This window comes from Gorilla gorilla, chromosome 11 (assembly GCF_029281585.2).
Source record: "Gorilla gorilla gorilla isolate KB3781 chromosome 11, NHGRI_mGorGor1-v2.1_pri, whole genome shotgun sequence".
Taxonomy (NCBI): domain Eukaryota; kingdom Metazoa; phylum Chordata; class Mammalia; order Primates; family Hominidae; genus Gorilla; species Gorilla gorilla.
This window is the reverse complement of record NC_073235.2, coordinates 15,352,455-15,373,040: the sequence shown is the minus strand read 5'-3', so window position 1 is coordinate 15,373,040 and position 20,586 is coordinate 15,352,455. Positions and strand designations below refer to the sequence as shown.

The 20,586-nt window shown below is 41.1% G+C and overlaps 1 protein-coding gene and 1 long non-coding RNA gene across 5 annotated transcripts in view; one reads left to right on the top strand and one right to left on the bottom strand.

Moving 5' to 3' along the window:
- ACTR3 (actin related protein 3) overlaps window positions 1-12,108 on the bottom strand; it is a 73,377-nt gene extending 61,269 nt beyond the window's left edge. The window contains exon 1 of the mRNA XM_004031658.5: window positions 10,877-12,108. Within this exon, the coding sequence (XP_004031706.1) occupies window positions 10,877-10,920 (44 nt within the window). The 5' untranslated portion in view covers window positions 10,921-12,108. The remainder of the gene's footprint in view (window positions 1-10,876) is intronic.
- Window positions 3,405-20,586, top strand: part of LOC109025966 (uncharacterized) — a 68,343-nt gene continuing 51,161 nt past the window's right edge. For 2 of the 4 annotated variants that reach the window (XR_010129524.1, XR_010129522.1), the window contains exon 1: window positions 11,517-11,656. This is a non-coding gene — a long non-coding RNA (uncharacterized lncRNA). Of the gene's footprint in view, window positions 10,308-11,226; window positions 11,338-11,516; window positions 11,657-20,586 lie in introns of those variants that run through there. The other 2 variants (XR_010129523.1, XR_010129521.1) reach the window with 2 other exon arrangements.

Below are 20,586 nucleotides of genomic sequence, written 5' to 3'. Positions count from 1 at the left end.
AGGCATGCATGCACCACCACGCCCAGCTAATTTTGTGTTTTTAGTAGAGATGGGATTTCTCCATGTTGGTCAGGCTGGTCTCAAACCCCCGACCTCAGGTGATCTGCCGGCCTCGGCCTCCCAAAGTGCTGGGATTACAGGCATGAGCCACCGTGCCCAGCCAGAAGCTTTTAAAACAAGAACGCAGTGGCTAATTCACAGGGAAATTTGTCAAGTAGAGTAAGACAATATTAGCTATAAAGATAAACAGCAATGGTTTAAAATACTTTTCCAATTCCTTCCAACATTTTTCTCACTACATGCAAGTCAATGTTTAACCTGACACAAAAATACTGATGGACTGTTGAGTGAAGAACCTGGACGGCTACTCTGTGTGTCAACAGAAACATTCTCCTGGTCCCTTCAAGCCTAAACCTTAAAATCTTAACTCCTTTTCACTAGTGGGGAGAACATGAACCTTGAAATAAAAAAGACATGAGTGAATGCTTGTTCCACCATTTACTAGCCTGTGATCCTGTGATCACAGACTAACCCTAATGCATCGGGAATAAAACTAAATTCATGAGGTTGTCATAAGGATTAAAGGACCTAACAGTGAATAAAACTCACTAAGTATTTGGTAAACATTTCCTTCCCAAGATGATTTTCCTTTATCCATAGGCCTTCCTTTATCCCTCTACCCAACCCTTTAATTTTGCTTTCAAAGATTCTCAACGTTTTCCCAGTCCCTTTGCTACACGTCCAACTATCACCACTGAAGACAACAACTACAGCAGTTGTCTACACTTGCCCCATGAAAGAAATCAGTCACAAAAAGCCACAAGTTGTATGATTCCTTTTACACGAAATGGCCAAAATAGGCAAATCCATAAAGACAGAAAGTAAATTAGTGTTTGCTAAGGGTTGCGGGTAGAGGTAATGGAGAGTGACTGCTACTGGGTGTGGGGTTTTTTGGGGTCATGAAAATGTTCTAAAATTGACTGGATTCCAATAAGTGGCATCCAGGCATTAAAAAAAAATGAAATTGACTGGAAATAGTTGCACAACCTTCTGACTATACTAAAAACTACTCAATTACACACTTTAAAAGAGTAAACTTTACAGTATGTGAATTATAACTCAATAAAGCTGTATAAAATAAAATACTAGACCCAGACTAATACTGCATAAATTTACCTTTTATCACTCTTTTGCTTAATGATCTATACAATCCACTACTGTCTATCAAATAAATGGCAAACCATTCTGCCCCATTTAAAATCCTTCTGAAATAAGGCAAGATGAGTAAATAAACTACTTGCTGTCCCACAGCTCCCAATAGAAATATCTGAATTCCAGGCAGGGCAATTTCCTAACTGACCCATCCCCCAAATACTTTGAAACTCCTTCATGATTTCCCTTTATCAGTAAAATATTTGCTGGGCATTATTAAATACCATGCAGGACGCTATCACTTGAATAGAGAATGAACAAAAAAGAAATAATCCCTGCCACTATGGAGCTTTCAATTTAGCTCACATCCTAGATTTGAAGTCCTTCTTCCCATATATCTATCGCATCCTATTTATGCTTTTCCAAGGATCTGATCAAGTTCAGCTTCTTCATAAATCATTCTCCAAATACTACAGCCCTTATTAATCCGCCCAAACAATTAAATGCTAGTAAGCCATCCATAATTATTTCACACATATTAGTTTCATCTTTGAAACTAAACTGTAAACCTCAAGTATAAAATCATGCCTTAGTTTTCTTGTATATACCATAGTGTTCAGCACAGAACTGAGACTGAAATAAATACTTGATTACTTTCTTAAGTTCTTCTATTTTTTTACTTTCATTTGTGTTTTGTGCAGTCATTAATGAGCACATAATACACAGTGAGTAAAATAATTACAGTAAGTAATGCATCAGTGGAGATTATTCATTTTCAAATTGCAGCTTCAGAAATATGTATGCCTTCCTTTTGAAGATATATGTAATTAGCATCATTTCCTTGAGCTGCCCTGAATTTATCAGCAATTATCAGTCCTTGCAATACTCAAATAAGCAGTAAGCAAATCCATATTTCACTTTAATGTGTTACAGGTTAATCAAATCAGTGACCTGGTCACTAAGACCTCCCTACATGTTTCATATTTGTACTAAAAATTAGTAGCTTTGGGTTTACGTATGTATAAAATGGACACTCTTAAAAACTGGACTAATAATTTGACCACTCTCCTTGGATGTATCTCAATTAGGGAACAGTAGAGCAGTGAGCTCTGGAATGAGACTACCCCAGGACTAAAATTCTAAATCTACTACTTATCTTTGAAATGGGATTATATATAATAGTAACTACCTCATAAGGCTTCTGAAAAGGTAATAACATCCAAAACAAAACGTGCAAAGGGCCTTGAAATGGCTGATTGGTACACATCCCATTTAATACATCTTTAATAATTAAAATCCAAAGATATAAATCTCTGAAACCATAAGGAAAAATTTTTTTAAAAAGAGCATTCATTTTATGAAAGTCATCTGTCCTGGCACCTACAGAGTACAACTTTTAAAATATCTCTAAACTTGGTTTAAAACATTATTATTGGGAAACATAAAATTAGTTTCTCGTGTGTGCCATACAGTATGCCTCTGCATTACAACGAAACACTAAAGAATTCTGATGCAGGCCTCAACTAAAACTACTTTAACTATAAATAAAATACATTATGTTATTCCAATTACTTAATTTCAACTATTGTAACTCATAAATGTGAACTCACAAGAAAATTTAAGAGAACTCAACAATACTATCAATTAATAATTAGGAACACTCCCAAAAGACATTTCTCAACTCTGAGCCTCTGTTTCATTTGTAAATGAAGACTGGATTAAATTATCTCTCAAAATCCCTTTTCAGCTCTATAATTCTGTGTGAGTCATTAGGCATTTCCCTTAATTTACTAAAGCAAGTTTCACAAATACACATTAAATGCTATATTTGTACCCTTGAGTAACTGAATTTTAAAAATGCTTATAGCAGAAGCACACTAGATTTAACTAAAATAATCTCTATAACTAGGCAAACACTTGTGTCCTGTCATACACTAATACTAAAAACATGGTTTACATGTTTACAGTAGATTAAGCCAACCCTAAACTACAAGGTCTTCTGCACCCTAATTCTCTCTCTAGGACTTTTATCCTCCTCATTGTAACCTCTCCTTTACACTAAATACTGAAAAGCATAGAAACCCTTCCCAAGAGCATTGCATTTTCACAAATGACACAAAGTCTTAAAGCAAGGACAAAATGTTTAAAAATAAAACGTTTAGGTAGTGTCCTTCGGCAGGAGGAAAAGATGGCATGTTGAGTATCCAAACAGATGAATATTCTTCTCATGTATGTATTAGGGTTGGGGAGCAGAAGGAAAGCTGAAAGAATACATCTGGCCGAGACGGGTGGATCACTTGAGCTCAGGAGTTCAATATCAGCCTGGCCAATATGGTGAAACCCGGTCTCTACTAAAAACACAAAAATTAGCCAGGCGTCGTGGCGGGTGCCTATAATTCCAGCTACTCGGGAGGCTGAGGCAGAAGAATAGCTTGAACCCTGGAGACGGAGGTTTCAGTGAGCCAAGATCACGCCACTGCACTCTAGCCTGGGTGACAGAGCAACACTCTGCCTCAAAAAAAAAAAAAAAAAAAAAATACATCTGGTCACACAAATTCAAGCTATTCCTTTCCTGGTTCCAAGGAGTATGTAAGAATGGCTTGAGTTTAAATCGACAGTTTGGAAAGAATTTTGAAAATTCTGAAACAAAATTATTATTAAAATTCTGCAAAATCGTCCTTTAAAAAAACTAGAATTTTTTTTCTTTTTTTCGCTCTGGTATTAGTCAATTATGTAGGTTACGTTGTTTCCTGATATAAAGGCCCATATAAAGTTATAAAATCAGCACACAAACTAATATTAGTCACTATCCTATTTCAAAGAACTAAATTTAAAACAATCCAATAACATCACCTTATCTCCTATCTAATAATTCATAAATGTTGTGTTTGGTAAGCTACAGCACACATTTTTCTAGTGCTATTATTACTTAATTGCTTTGCTCTTGCTTCTTTATGCTACTGTCTATCACTGATTACGGTTGTGTCATAAAAAAGACGACAAGCTCCAACAGAATTACAAGGGAGCATTCAAATGCTTTTTTATTATAGTGGAATTTTGTTTCAGGAAACACATGTTGCTACATTTTAACCATTCCAAACTTCTGCTCCTAGTCCAATCCTTTTCCACAAGCTGGGGGAGCGGGAGCATGCTGGACAAGGGAAATTTAGCTAGAGCTAAACTCTCCTCCTGATTAAGGATTTTGCCTCTTAGAAAATTGAATGACATAGGTGGAGATAAGATTGTCAGCATAGCGATCAATTACCACGAGCCAATCAGTCACTGTGATGCTCAAGAAGCTAGATCACATATCCACAATTTTTTTAAAGAAGGGAAACTGATATTCAATCTTACCGTTCTTTTCTCTCTGAATGCTCTCATTTTATTAGCTTCAGTTAACAAATTATGATTCCCAAATATCCACCTTCAATCCCAAAGGTCCTGTATTTTTAATTTCCTCTACAATGTTTCCAATTATAAATCATCATTCCAAATTCAACAACAAATTCCAATTTTACTCAGTTTCTTAAAACTCCCTCCCTTATTGTCCCAATCACTCAGGCTTACAATCTTGAAATATTCATTGATGCCTATTTACAATCCACTGGAATCAACTGCCAAGTCCTAGCTATACCTCCTTCAATCTCTCAAATCAGCAAAAACATTTTGACTGTGCAGAGAACTATGTGTGGTAGGCAGGCCAAGGCCTGCAGGAGATAAGAAAATAAGCATAACACACTGTATTCCTTTCTTTAAGAACTTAAACTCAAAAAAAAAAAAAGAAAGCCAACCAATTATTATATTTAAAATATATTGTGCCCTTACTGTGTGCCAGGCACTGTGCTGAACCATTTTCACGCATTATCAAAAAACAGAACAAAACAAAACAAAACTGGGCATGGTGGCTCACTCCTGTAATCTCAACACTTTAAGAGGTCAGGGCAAGAGGATTACTTGTGCTGGAAGTTTGAGACCAGCCTGAGGCAACACGGTGAGACCCCATCTCTACAAAAAATTTTTAAAAGTAGCCACACATGGTGGCATGTGCCTGTAGTCCCAGCTACTCGGGGGACTGAGGCAGGAAGACAGCTTGAACATAGGAGTTTGAGGATGCAGTGAGCCATGATCTTGCCATTGAACTCCAGTTTGGGCAACAGAGACCCAGTCTCAAAAACAAACAAAAAAAACCTGTAAGGTATACACTATCATCTCCAAATTAACAGATGGGAAGAAATAAGACCTGCAGAGGTTGAAGTGTATAAAGTCATATAGCTATTAAGTGATAGAGCTTGAACTCAACAACAGATGACTACAAAGCCTTTGCTACCCATAAATAAAATAACACAAAATATAACTGCCAGAAGAAACGTAAAAAGAAAGGAAAAAAACAATCTTTTCCTAACTTATCTCTTCTGCTCCAACTCCACTGCCAATACCAGCTTTCACAATTTCTGCAAAGTTGGCCCTTGAATGGGCTGCTGAAGAATCATCTAGGAAGCCTATGTAAATGAATATTCATAGTCCAACCCTTGAGATTCTGAGTCACTGGGTATGGGGTGTTTCCGATGCATAGTTTTTTTAAAAACCATACTCCTAATTCTTGTTCATTCATTCATACAACAAAGATTTGAATTCCTACTATGCACCAAGCCATGTCAAAGGTTCATCTTCTACGGAAGAAAGATCTAGTGTAGTGGCTCTGCCATACTTACTTGCTACAGTATCTTGGGTAAGTAGCTTAACCTCTCTTAAGTCTAAATTTTCTAGCCTATAAAACAAAGATAATACTTTCCAGGTTGTTGTGAAAGTTAATGAGATAATGTAAAGCATTTAGCACAGGGGCTGACATACAATTCTCGATAAATGCTAGCTATTATTTCCTGAGAAACACAACCTAGAGAGTAATTTTTTCCTAGAGATGAAATTTAAGCAAAGTAACAAGGAAATAGTCTAGGCATTCACATATCGGCGGGGGGGTGGGGGGGGGAATCTAAACCAAGTAAAGATTACACAGAGGGTTTTCTCTAATTAGGTGAATCAAATTCATAAGGCTGAGATTTTTTTTCTTGTAAGATTTCTTTAAACAGAAATACAGTTAACTTTACTAACAAAAATGAAGCAACACATAAAGTTCCGAAAAGGCAGTCAGGAGTCCCCAGAGTGTTAACAGAAAGAACACAGGACTTAAATACAGAAGAACTCAGGTCCAAATAGCAGATCGAACCACCTGCCAGGTAGACGGCATCAAAAAAGTAATTTAAATTATCTCATTCTGTTTTTTCACTTATAAAATTAGGTTAAAAAATAGCTGTCACAGAAAGCATGGCCAGCAGGTCCTCCACAGGACCTTTCCCTTCTGTGCCTAAAATTCTGAACTGTGTTTTACAATAAGCCTGAAAGTTCATTCACCGCAATATAGTATTTGCAATCCAAAGTCAATATTTCAACACAAAATTGGCAGGCAGGAAAGGAGGGAGAGTCTTTCGCTAAGTCTAAGTAAGAGTCTGACTTCTCACTAGGAGCATGTCTGTTGTACTTACTTCAAACAGCATGCAAAGCATGACTCATCAAGGAATAAGAATTTCAATGAGTGCTTTTTGGTTAAGAAGATATTGTGAATATTTCTGCCTTTGGAGATGGCTAAAGAAATAGCATTATTAAGCCAGTGCAGTGGCTCACGTCTGTAATCCCAGCACTCTGGGAGGATGAGGTGGGTGGATCACCTGAGGTCAGGAGTTCAACAGCCTGGCCAACATGGTGAAACTCTGTCTCTACTAAAAATACAAAATTTAGCTGGGCGTGGTAGTGGGCGCCTATAATCCCAGCTACTTGGGAGGCTGAGGCAGAAAATCACCTGAACCCAGGAGGCAGAAAGAGGTTGCAGTGAGCCAAGATCATGCCACTGCACTCCAGCCTGGGCGATGAGAGCAAAACTCCATCTCAAAAAAAAAAAAAGAAACAGCATTATTATTAAACAATACGCACAGAATTCATGGAAGAAACATGAACTTCCCACATATACCTTCCTTCATTTACCCAGCTTTTCCCCACTGCTCTTCAAACAAGATCATTCTTATCTGCACTAATTGCTGAATTGTGGCCACAAGATGAACATGCTCCTCTTTCACTGACTCCTACAAGATATTTAAACTTATATTTTAAGATTGCTAAGAAGTTGAAGTCAGCAAAATTCCTTAATCCGCTCCAGATATGAATATATCCAAGACTTTGACCATAGGGCTATATTAACCTCTGCTATCATAATCAGTGGAACTAATTTACCAATATTTTATTTACCAGGGGGAAAAAAAGACATAAAAGGGAAAAGGAAATTCACAATGCAGCTCTGTAACCAAGCTACGATATAACAAGGAGTTAATAAGGAGCGCCCTCGTTTGGCTTGAATGATGGAGAAACTTGAGTAAAAACATGCATTTAAAAAAAACATTTAAGGCTGGGCGCGGTGGCTCACACCTGTAATCCCAGCACTTTGTGAGGCTGAGGCGGGTGGATCACGAGGTCAGGAGATGGAGACCATCCTGGTCAACATGGTGAAACCCCACCTCTACTAAAAATACAAAAATTAACTGGGTGTGGTGGCATGTGCCTGTAGTCCCAGCTACTCAGGAGGCTGAGGCAGGAGAATAGCTTGAACCTGGGAGGTGGAGGTTGCAGTGAGCCGAGATCGCGCCACTGCACTCCAGCCTGGCGACAGGGCAAGACTCCATCTCAAAAAAAAAAAAAAACAAAAAAAAGCAAAAAACACATTTAAAAAACGATCGCTTCCACCGCCCAGAAAAAAAAAAAAAACATTAGGATGATCGCACAAGTGTTACAATGTTTTTTTAAAAAATGTTTGTGAATGCCTTTTAAAGAAAATGCTTTTCTCACCACTAATAGCAGGTTTGAGTTGTTATTTAGTTTTTAAGCCACCAGTGAGAATCTATGTGCCCCAATTGTATTTTACAACGCTTTCCAATACAGACCAAAAAAGTGTGTACATAAGGGTATCAATGTGAATGAAGTATTTCTTTTCAAATTCTTTTCAAAATAAGTATTTCTTTTATGACCTGAATCTAGGTGATTCATATGTTGAGTTTTGCTGGACGATCCCTAAAAGTTTTGGGATTAAGTTTCAAGTTTCCTAACTCTTAACAGCTTTCCTATCTAAGACGATCAAATTTTACAGATAGCCACTTTTTTTCAGCCACCTTTCCCCTAATTTATATAATGAATGAAATGAGCAACCTGATTCAGGTTATAACTTTTTACTTAAACTAAGTGAGTAATTGTAATTTAGAGACCTAAGAGCTGAACGCATTCTCTAAAGCATAAAAAAAAATTAGACAAATTATAGGTGCACAATTTGCATTCGGGGACCACAGAGTTTTGAAATGTAAAAGCTCCCTGTTAAGGCCATACTTAGAGATGTTTATCTCAGGGTCCTCAACCTCAAGGACTTATCCTCTATGTGCAAATAAAGCTGAAGGTGTAACTTCCCAGGAGGCACCACTGGAAACTTGTAAGACCAAAAAGCCTTTTGAGAACCAAAATAACTGCAACTCTAAAGGGGGAATTTCAGATTGTGACAAATGGTAAAAGAGAGTGAGGTGGCAAGGGGACTCCTAATCAGTTCCATTCAAATCATCAATGTGCAGTTAATAACCTCTCCTTATTGGAGAAACCAATGTAATAACTTAAAAATATACTATTGTGATAATCGTAATTTTAAAACAGAAATAGCCTAGGTTAAATTGAACCCCTCTCCCCGACCCTACTGGTCATTCAGCATGTTTTAAATTCAAGGTTGCCCTTTAGGAAAGGAGGTCACTTAAGGACAGTTTACCTCAATGAGACATCTTGTATACTAATTCGAAACTATTTCAAAAGGGGGAAAATGGAGATCAGAAAAGTAACACACTACTTGAGATGTTACCATATTATTTCTCAGGGCCACAATTATTTACACTATTTTTTTTGAAAACTCAGTAATTTCTAAAGCATTAATTATGTAGCAATATTCGTCACCTTAACGAAACACATTTGAAAAGTCCTATCCTACTGACTCAGGCCAAATCTAATTTTAAAACTGAACCTAGACATAAAAATACTCACCAATTACACTAAGAAGGGAGAAATAAAAAAAATTACTGGTTCAGAGAAATGAGACTGAATTAAGGAAAAACTTTTAAATAAAGTGTTCATCAAAAAAATACATAGAAGTTCCAACGCTAGCGTTTTCCTAGGGAGAATATTAAGAAGTTAGTGGTTTCTCTCTACCTAACTGGGATTTTAGAAACTGCCACACTAGCTAGTTATGAGAATGAAGATTAAAGAAATTTCACATAAAGAGTGAAGGACACACAATCTTTTAAGTAACAATAATGAAATCAATAATTATAATTAATAATAAAAAAAAACAAGCCTGACAGTCCACCCCTCACTGACTTCCCCCTCAAAAAAAAAAAAAAACTGGGCGTGTTCTGGGAATTGGAGAGATGTAATCAGCACAGAAAAAAAAAACACTTTCCTATATGTCATCGTGAAGCAGTGATTCTACATAAAAATAAGGGTAGTCTATTCTCTATGCAGTTATGAGTGTGGTACAACTCTCTAAAACGTCTATTAATACAAAATGAACGACCACACTTTAAAGCCATTCTACATTTTCGCAAACTACCCTACACATCTACGAGTAACTATTTGCAACTTAAACACATTCCTATATACCTCTATACCTTCCTGCTTCCTTCAAGATACCATCACAGAATGAACAAATACAACTTAAATTAGTTCATTTTCCAGGGTGCTTCCTTTCCCCCACTCCATGAAACATAAGTACATTTTTTTAAGTCATATAAATGGACACCAAGCACCGGTAATTCAGTCTCTTTAAAACCTGCTTAATTTTAAAAGTTCTAGTAAGATGTGCTCAGGTTGGAAACTAAAAACTACCTTATAAGGGTATAAAAGACTGAAAGCAGGAAGCGGCTTTGACAAAACTAAGGAAGTTGCAGCGCGCTTGCTCACTGGGGGACTTTTTTGAGGCTACAGAAGTAACACATGACATCTTTCTCCCTCGAATTAAAATGTGACTTGGTTCACCGGTTAAAACGCAGAGGGAGATGGAAATGACCAGGAGTCGAAAGGAGAAGGTGGGTGGTCAAATGAAAGCCCCACTGTAGGTTCCCATTTTCAGAGTCCGATTCTTCCCTTTCCCCACCCACACCCTGGGCAGAATGTTGTCACAGCGATCTTGCAAAACCTACCAGGAGCGCTTCTCTTTTCTAGCTCCCCTGCCAGGCCAGTCCCCGAGCTCGGCCCCTGGGTCCCCAAACCGACTGGCAAAAACGGGCGCGGAGGGAAAGGAAAGCCGGATGGGTCGGGCCCGGGGACCACCCCCAAGACGACCGTCCCCAGCACTCTTTGGGCGGCACTGCCCACCGTAGTGGGGGAAGGGCCGGGAGGGGTCGCGCGGAGAAAGCCGCTGGGAGGGTTTGGGGTTGAATCTCGGGCCCGCGCCCCCGCCCCAGTCCTAGGATGGAGAAACGAGGGGACCCGCGAGGCCCTGGCTCCGGGCCCCACCCCTCGCTGGCCGGCGGGTCTAGGACTGACAGCCGGCGGCGGCACCTCGCCGCACCATTCATTTCCCGGCCTCCTCCCTCCCCCGCCATTTTCCTTCCTCCGCCTCAGTTTCCCCACCCCCGCCCGTAAGCCCCCTTACCCCGTGCCACAGTCCACCACACAGGCCGGCAGCCGTCCCGCCATCTTCCTCCTCGCCTGCTGCTGCTGCTGCCGCCGTCTGCTCCGTGCTGCTAGGGGCCAGAGATTGGCGGCGGGAGACAAGGGCTATCTGACCATCCACAGCTGGGCCGCCTTCACCGTCCGGGGGATAGCCGGGAAGCCGAAGCAGTAGCAAGAAAGCAGCAGGCTCGGTCAGCGGCTATCACTTCCGCAACCCAGGCAGGCAGGCAGTCCCCGCCCTGCCCCGCCGCGGCCTCCTCCCCCTCTCTCTTCCCTCCTCCTCACTCCTGCCCCCACCCTACAACTTCTTCCCCTCACGCCGCCTTTCCCCGGGAAGCCAAGATGGCCGCCGGTGCCGACGCCCCGACCAGGCCAGGCCCAGGCCCCCAGCGCTCCCCCTTCCGCTCCGAGCGGGAGGGGCTAGCGAGCATGCGCAATAAGGTACGTTCGCCTGCCTGGGCTCCGATCCTGAAGGTAGTGAAATCCACTGCGGGTTTTCCAGGAGTGTAGAGGCGGAGACGTCTATCCGAGCTTCTAGTTCTGCTTCTGAAGCTGGAAGGGGCTTTTCGGTTGTAACCCTTGGGTTCGTTTCAGTTACTTCTTTGCTAGGTTGAGGAAAGGGTGGAAGCGCCTCCTGCAGCCACGAATATCCTCCAGTGCCTGGGAGAAAACGGCCTAATCGAAAACGTCCGCGGCATACATCCGTTCTTAAAACTTGAGTGGCTGCTTTTCTGGGTGGAAAAGAGCGGTATCAGACAGGGTGAGCAGTCGGGGAACGGATGAACAAAGACTTGCACCGTGGCCCTGATGCCTTTGTTCCGAGTTTTATTCAGTTGTACTTGTGCGTTGTTACAGGACTTTAGAATAGCCCTGCCCCCCAACCCCCACCTCCCAGGGCCGACCTGTGCTCCTAAGGAAGGCAAACCTCCCAGGAGTATATTCTGCATAACTATACAAATAGGCCTTTATTCAAGGCTTTTGGATTATGACAAAGATTACCCTCAGGAGTAGTAAGATTCTACTAGCAGGATAATAGAAAGGATTAAGGCTCCCCCCCAAAGAAAAATTTTTTTAAGTTAAAAACGGAGGCGGGCCGCAGTGGGTCATGCCTGTAATTTCAATGCTTTGGAAGGCCGAGGTGGGAGGATAGGATAGCTTGAGGCTAGGAGTTCGAGACCAGCCTGGGCAACATGGGGAGACCCCCCCCCCCATCCCTCCAAAAAAGAAAAGAAAACTGGAAAGCCTTAAAGAAAACTTTAAAACTTTAGTGTGTATCAGAATTACCTGAAAGGTTTGTTAAAACAGATTGCTGGGCCACACCCCCAGAATTCTCTGACTGGGCTATCTGAAATAATGCCTGAGAATTTGCATATCTAATAAGTTCCTAGTTCCACTTTAGGACCCTAGAAGGTTAATATCTTTCCTCTCTACCAGGCTTATCTTAGGATGAACCATTCGGGGTTTGCTAATGTGAAGCTAAAATAAAAATATTCTTTAAAAGGAAGGATGTCTTATTCAGTCCATAAGATCATCCAATGTGGTATTAAGCTGGCTTGGGGGATGAATCGGGTGTTTCATTCATTCATTTGACAGGTAAGCATTGCTTACCTACTCTATTATGACGGGGTCTGTGCTGACTCCGAATATTCGGTGGGATGCAAAATAGTTAAGTTCTCTTGTAGAGTTTACAGATTAGCGGAAAACAGACAAATTGTGTTAAGAGCAATAGAAAGAAGAGAGCGGAGGACTCTGAGAAATGAGGGCGAGGAGTGGGAGAATGAGAGGAAGGTGGAAGGCAGGTAAGGAGTCTGACCAGCTGGTATTTAAAAGCTGAGATGGGGGGAAGAGTCTCCCAGGAGAGTGAACAGCAAGTGTCAAGGACCTGAGGCAGGAACAAGCTTGGCTTCTTCCACAAATTGAAAGAAGATCCATATGAAAGAGTCAGAGAAGATGCAATGGGAGATGAAGACTGAGAGATAAGGAAGAGTGAAACAGTGCAAGAATTTGTAGACTGCTCTAAGCATTTTAAAGTTTATCTTAAAAGCAGCTTGATAAATTAGATTTATGGTAATTAGTTTAAAAATAAAAGTAAAGCAACTTGAAAGGATTTAGGCAAGAAAAAGTTGTGTCTGCTTTGTAGAGAATGGCTCCAGCAGAGTCCAGATTGAATCATACATTGTATGATATTCTGTGTTCCGGAGTTCGCAGATAGAACTATGTGAGGGCCAGCATCCAAATGGAATCAGGTATGTGCAGAGGAGACTCAGTAAAGGGCATCATCATCAATTAGTGCCCAGCATGTCTGCAGCTATTCACGAGAGAAGGCTTTTTTTAGAGGTTGTTTTCAGAGAAGTCAAACAACTGGTTGTCTCAGATTCGTTGTCGTTGGTTTCTCCACTACATTTTAGAAGATGCTAGATGGGGACTCTTTGCTGCCGCTTCTACTACCTGGTAATTAAAGTCTTTTGAGGAAGCATATGCTTGAAGATTGGCTCTGACAGAAAAGACAGATGTGGTTTAGTAGGGGTAGAATAAATGGTTGTTTCCAGCAGTTACAAGTAGTAAGTCAGGAGTGAAGAGATCCTACCAAAGAAGTTTCGAGAGCAGAGGTTAGTGCCCTCGGTCACTTGGGCAGCCCATGCCGGTGGCCCTCAAGGTAGCTGCCCACACTCTGGCCTTGCACAGTTGTCATGGAAGTAGTTAACTCAAGCAGGGTTGGAAACTAGTGCTTCGAGGTCTAGGCAGGTACTGTTATGAGTGAAGGGGCCATGAGGAGGGTATGGCAATGTGAGAGCCCACAACCCAACAGAAGGCAACAGACAACTGTTGCCATGTGGAAATACAGCCCTGGTATTGCCAGAGCCTTTTTTCTTCCCCAAGAGAAATCTGAAATCTGCATTTTTATCTTTGGTAACTGTAATGGTTTGAATGTGTTCCCCAAAGTTCATGTGTGAGAAATATAATTTCCAGTGCAACAGTGCTGAGAGGTGGGAGCTTTAAGAGGTGATTAGGCCGGGAGGACACTGTCTTCATGAATGAATCACAGGACTGGGTGCCTGATGAAAAGGAGTTTGCCCCCGCTTCCCTCTCTCTCTTTTGCCCATGCGATGCCTTCCACCATGTTTTGACACAGCAGGGACGCCTTCACCAGATGATGGCCCTTTGATCTTGGACTTCCCAGCCTCTAAAACTATGAAAAATAATTTGTGTTCTCTATAAATTACCCAGTCTCTGATATTCTGTAAGCAGCACAAACTAGGCTAAGATAGTAACTGATTTTTTTCTGCATGTCATATCTGACCTGTGGCCTGCCAGTTTGCATCTTTTGATTTCGGAAGCTACATGTGGTTCAGTAGTTTGCTGCCTTCAAATATGAAGCTCATGTCAGTGCTAAGTACTGTCTCTCATTTCATAGGCATGAGGAAACTGTCACAGTCTCACATAGTCAAGACTGTCCTGTGTTTGTAAAGGCAGTAACTGTTAGAAGCATTTGGAAGCTTTCAGTGCTTGTTGGAAATGTCATTGGTGCTCATTCCTCATAATCTTGTCTACCCAAACACGTTGCTTGCTTAAGATCCCTTCTACTTCCTGCTTGCTGCATGCCAAATTGGTCAGCCTCTCTGCTACTGTGGTGGCCCAGCCTTCCTCAGCTGCACATAGCCTTCAGTCACACATCCGGCCAAAGCATTTCTGACCACCCTGTTTGCATATGCACCCCCTCCCTGCTTACTCATCTCCAAACACAGAAGCAAAGGATGTCAGAGACAGTTCATCCTTCATTTCGTATTTGTCCCTAATAGCACCTCAATTTCCTTTCAGTTCAGGTCAACTGAACATGGAGTGTTGACCTGAACATGGAGTGTTGACCTGAACATGGAGTTATTGTCTGCTGTGTGTTAAACTGGGAGTCTAACGTATAAACATGTGACCTTGCCACTTTGGAGAAAATCCAGGAAATGGTACAAATGGTACCTTGATTTTTTTTTTTTTTCTTTTTTCCTTTTGAGACAGAGTCTCTTGCTCTGTCACCCAGGCTGGAGTGCAATGGCACAATCTTGGCTGACTGCAACCTCCGCTTCCCAAGTTCAAGCGATTCTCCTGCCTCAGCCCCCCGAGCAGCTGGTATTACAGGCATATGCCACCCCACCCAGCTAATTTTTGTATTTTTAGTAGAGACGGGGTTTCACCACATTGTCCAGGCTGGTCTTGAACTCCTGACCTCATGATCCACCCACCTTGGCCTCCCAAAGTGCTGGGATTACAGGCATGAGCCACCGCGCCCGCCACCTTGATTATTGTTTAAATAAAAGATGAATAAAAGTACATTCTTATTTTAGATTATAATGTGGCCCAGTGTATACATTTCACTTAGTGTAGCACATCACATTGTTCTTATTAAAACTATTTCTAGTTTTACACCAGCTCAGATTTTTAAATATTCATTGCTTTTTTCTACTTCTTCTCAGGCATTGCCATTCTCTTCAAAACATATTTGAAAAATGTCCAGGCTTCTCATCTCAGTGTAAAACTGTTCAGTTTGTTCCAGTGTGACGAGAAGAAATTGGACTGAGAATACTTTTTTTATGAGACATCCATTTTCTTCCTTTGATGAATTTGACAACTTGTGACAATTCTCACATTTTGGAACAAGTCTCCTAATTATAGAAGAAGCTAATAATGATAATATAATAAATTATAAATTATTTGACTGTTTTCAATTTATCCAAAAGGAAGTTTATCAAACTTTCTCCTCCTACTTTCTGCTCCACCCCACCCCCCAGCCCCGATGCACACGCTGTGCCATCACAGCAGTTATGCCTAGAGAATTATGATCCTTAAATAGCAGTCAACTGTTCTTAAATAGCAGTCAGTTGTTCTAGCAGTGTATCAGTTAGACATTCTAGAATATTTCACAAAATAATAATTTTGCAGAAGGAACATTATAGCTCCCTAGTCTAGCAAATGAGGGAACTAGGGTATAGAGAAATTAAGTGACTTAAGATCTCACAACAAACTAGTGGAGTACTTCTACTTAAATATATCTCTAGATACTCATAGAAGGTAAAAGCTACATTGAAAATTCACACAACTCTTCTGGAAAATGGCAAATTCAATGATGCTATAAAGTCTGGCATAATATTCTAGTGGTCAAGACACTTTGGGTAGTAAATGAGAGAGGCCAAATTCAAATCAGGCTAAGAATAAAAAGAAATGTTTTCTTTCAAGTGGGTGGAGCTCAAGTAAGTGTAAATTCCAGGGGATAAATTGGATTCAGGCATAGCTGGATGCAAAGGCTCAAAAATGTCATCAGAATCTGCCTCTTCTTCTCTCTTGGTGTTGCTTGCCACTGTGTTGTCCTCATTCTCAGGTAGCTTGACTCACACAGCGACAACAATGGCTTATATCCTAATGGTTGATCAACCACAGGGCAGAGTACACTTTTCCTCAGTGGTCCAAGCAAAAATCCTGGGGCTCACTCTTATTGGCTGACTTGGATCAGGTGTCCTTCTGGAGCACAACACAGTGACTCCAGGTGGCCAAGCTTGAATCTCATGCCACATCCCTACCACCAGCTCCACTAAAAAGAACCACATGGACAGAAGGGGAGGAGTGGTTACAAAGGGAAAAATAAATGTTTATTACCCAGAGAGGGATAATGAATGTAAGGCAAGCAAAAACAGGGGGAAAAAAAAAGTCCATTAAAAATTCAATTTACACTATTTACACTCACATTGCACTGTAAACTAATGCAATTAAGAGTCTCATTTCTTGCTTAGTGGTTAGGGATTTATATTTCATTAAAAAAAATACTACCAACATTAAGTAAGGGGATACATGAAGAAAACAAAGATATGCAATGAAGAAAACTGGGCTTTGCAAAAAAAAAAAAAATGTACTGTGAGTGTGTGTGTGTTTATTATACTGTTAGTCCATAAATGAACACAAAGGCAAATGAAAAATAAAAACACTGGACATCTGCCAAACATTACATTAATCTCAATGTTTGATGATTCCATCAGTCCTGCACGGGGGAAAGCAGTCATTATGTTTTTGTGGTAGCATTTGTTTATTTTGGTTTCCATATCATCTCAAATGCTGATGAGCTTGTGCTAGCTACATGTAATAGTATTTTATTGAAAGGCATATAATTATTTAGTTCATAAAGAGAAGTAGTCTCATACACGGCCAATTCTTTATCATAACTAGCATTCTCTTCATTTGTCCATTCATTCATTCGTTTATATTAAGTGCCAGTTAGGAACTAGGAACAAGGCTGGACTCTAAGGAAATGACTAATTTGCAGCCCCACCCTTTGAAGTCAAAAGTACAGTAAAGAGAAACAGACAAGTAAAAATTAAAGTACACCATGACACGTGATTAACACAGGGCTTTAGAAGGAGAGGAGGACTGTAAGTTAGAGATCAAAGAAAGCTTCAAAGATGGCTTAGGGAATGCTTTCCAGGGTGGAAAGGAGGTTAAAGGCAATTCTAGAGAAAATAACATGCAATGACACAGAGACTTAAAAGAACCCTGGGTGTTTAAGAAATGGGTTACTACTCTGGCTATGACATAGGGTGTGTACAGGGGAAGAGTTGATGTGAATGACTTTGTGTGCTAAGTTTGGACTTTGCCTTGTAATTCTAGAACTCCCTCAGCTGGAACCAGACTGACAGTAAAGAGCCATCTGGATAACTTGTTAAAAATACAGATTGCTCAGACCTCACTTGTAGAAATTTTGATTCGGAGGAATCTGTGTTTTAAAAAAATTTCCAGCTGGGCTCAGTGGCACGCACCTATAATCTCAGCTACTTGGGAGACTGCGGCCGGAAGATCACACGAGGTCAAGAGTTTGAGACCAACCTGAGAAACATAGCAAGACCTCGTCTAAAAAAATGAAAAATTTCCTATGTAATTCTGGAGTACATCCAAGTTTGAGAACCACTGTGTGTAGGAAATGAGGATCCGTCAAAGGGTCTTGGGAAAAATAATAACATACTTTGGAAAGAGAGGCAGGGCACGATGCCTCACACCTGAAATCCCAGCACTTTGGGAGGCCGAGGCGGGTGGATCACCTGAGGTCAGGAGTTCGAGACCAGCTTGGCCAATATGGTGAAACCCCACGTCTACTAAAAATACAAAAATTAGCCGGGCTTGGTGGCATGCACCTGTAATCCCAGACTTTAGGGAGGCTGAGGCAGGAGAATCACTTGAACTTGGGAGGCAGAGGTTGCAGTGAGCCGAGATCATGCCATTGCACTCCAGCCTGGGCAGCAGAGCGAGACTCCGTCTCAAAAAAAAAAGAGCCCTTTTTTCCAGTGGCAAATTGCTTTACAGCATGTCAAAACAGGAGATGGGGAGACCTGATAAGAGAGTGTGTGACAGAACAAATCAGAAATGGCGAGCACCTGCACTGTAGCAGAGGCAGTGGGGGTGGAGAGGAGGCGAATGTTCAGAGGCATTTCTGAGAAATGTAATCCACAGGACCAGATGAGCTGTTTGATGTGAAAAGGGGTGGATTTTAATTTGAAAAGGGTGCCTTCGAGAACTGGAAGTGACAGGTAAGCAGGAAGCGTGGCTGTGTCTACAACATATGAATGTTAGCTCAAGGTGGGAGACCAGGCTGGAGCTTGCCATGGCAGGAGGCCAAGGCTTGGGGCTTGCCTAGCCAAGAGCCAGAGGCTCAGATCCGGGAACCCTGAGGTTGCAGGCTTGCTGACTACCCTTTGCCTGGGGACACATCCCCTTTGTTCTACCTGTGGCTCCTTGCCAGTAGTCATCTCTCATAGCCCTGTAGTTAGGTTTGGTTTTTTTGTTTGTTTTGTTTTGTGTTTTGAGACAGGGTCTCACTCTCTCGCCCAGACTGGAGTGCAGTGTCGTGATCTCAGCTCACCACAACCTCCACCGCAGGCTCAAGAGATTCTCCTGCCTCAGCCTCCCGAGTAGCTGGGATTACAGGTGCACATACTACCTCCCGGCTAACTTTTGTATTTTTAGTAGTGACAGGATTTTATCATGTTGGCCAGGCTGGTCTCCAACTCGTTGACCTCAGGCGATCCACCCGCCTTGGCCTCCCAAAGTGGTGGGATTACAGGTGTGAGCTACCGTGCCCAGCCCCTGTAGTTAGGTTTTATCTCTAGTCTATATAACTCCCTGAAGCCAGAACTATGATTTATCTGTACGTTCTCAGACCCTAGCCTAGTGCTGACACATATTTGATGCTCACTAATAATTTCTAGGTGAATGAATTTTATTAATTTCCTAGATAATTACAGCTACCATAGCCTAATTATATCTGAATAGTCCTTTGGCCTCATTTTTTTGTGATAGTTATATACATTTGTATTTCTATAATTCTACATGCTTCCATTATTACTTTCCAAAATTCACATTTTTGTGAAGAAGAAGAGAGTAAGCAAAAGACATTCCTTCCTCCCAGACATTAATTACTGCAAGATGCCTGTATAATTAGTGAAACAGGCATCTCCTACATGTGTTAATTTAGATTCCACCAAAAAGTGCTTGATTAACAAAAAAATTTAAAAATTTTAAATTGAATTACTTTAAAACAAGGAATAATTTTCAATTTAGTTATCCAGACAAGTTGTATGGATCCAGACAGATTATTTTTAAATAAGGTGTTATGGGCCAGGCATGGTGGCTCACACCTATAATCCCAGCACTTTGGGAGACCAAGGCGGGTGGATCACCTGAGGTCAGGAGTTTGAGGCCAGCCCGGCCAACACGGAGAAACCCTGTCTCTACTAAAATTACCAAAAATTAGCTGGGCGTGGTGATGCGTGCCTATAATCCCAGCTACTTGGGAGGCTGAGGCAGGAGAATCGCTTGAACCCAGGAGGCAGAGGTTGCAGTGAGCCGACATCGCACCATTGCACTCCAGCCTGGGCAACAAGAGCAAAACTCTGTCTCAAAATAAACAAGTAAATAAAAAATAAAGTGTTATTATCATGTCTAAAGTATCTATTTGTCTTTTTCACATATTATGCTACATGGAATAAATTAGAGAAGCTTTACTCAAGCCCCAAAGTAGTCACTACCATGAATGATAAGTAATATAAGGAAGAAAATGTAAGACAAGTAAGTTTCTTCACTGTGTATGTAGTTTCATTCTGTTCATGGATTGGATGATTCCTCTTTCATTAACTTTTCCATTTTCTTTGCCTTTCTTGCAGATAAGTGCCCTCTGAGTACCAAAAAGGAATGTACTGTTTATAGAGATTTCAAATCAGCAGAAAATTCAAATAGTTATAACTTTTCTTTATAACCATCATGAAAAAGAGTAACGACAAGTAAGCAAACTAATATCAGCTATTTCAATAGTTTCTTTTCCCTTTTTTTTCTTTTTGAGACAGAGTCTCGACAGGCTGGAGTGCAGTGGTGCGATCTCATCTCACTGCAACCTCCACCTCCCGGGTTCAAGCGATTCTCCTGCCTCAGCCTCCTGAATAGCTGGGACTACAGGTGCATGCCACCATGCCCAGCTAATTTTTGTATTTTTAGTAGAGGTGGGGTTTCACCATGTTGACCAAGATGGTCTCCATCTCTTGACTCGTGATCCGCCCACCTCGACCTCCCAAAGTGCTGGGATTACAGGCATGAGCCACCGCACCCGACCTTTTTTTTTTTTTCTTTTTTTAATAGGTTTTTGTTCTGTCACCCAGACTGGAATGC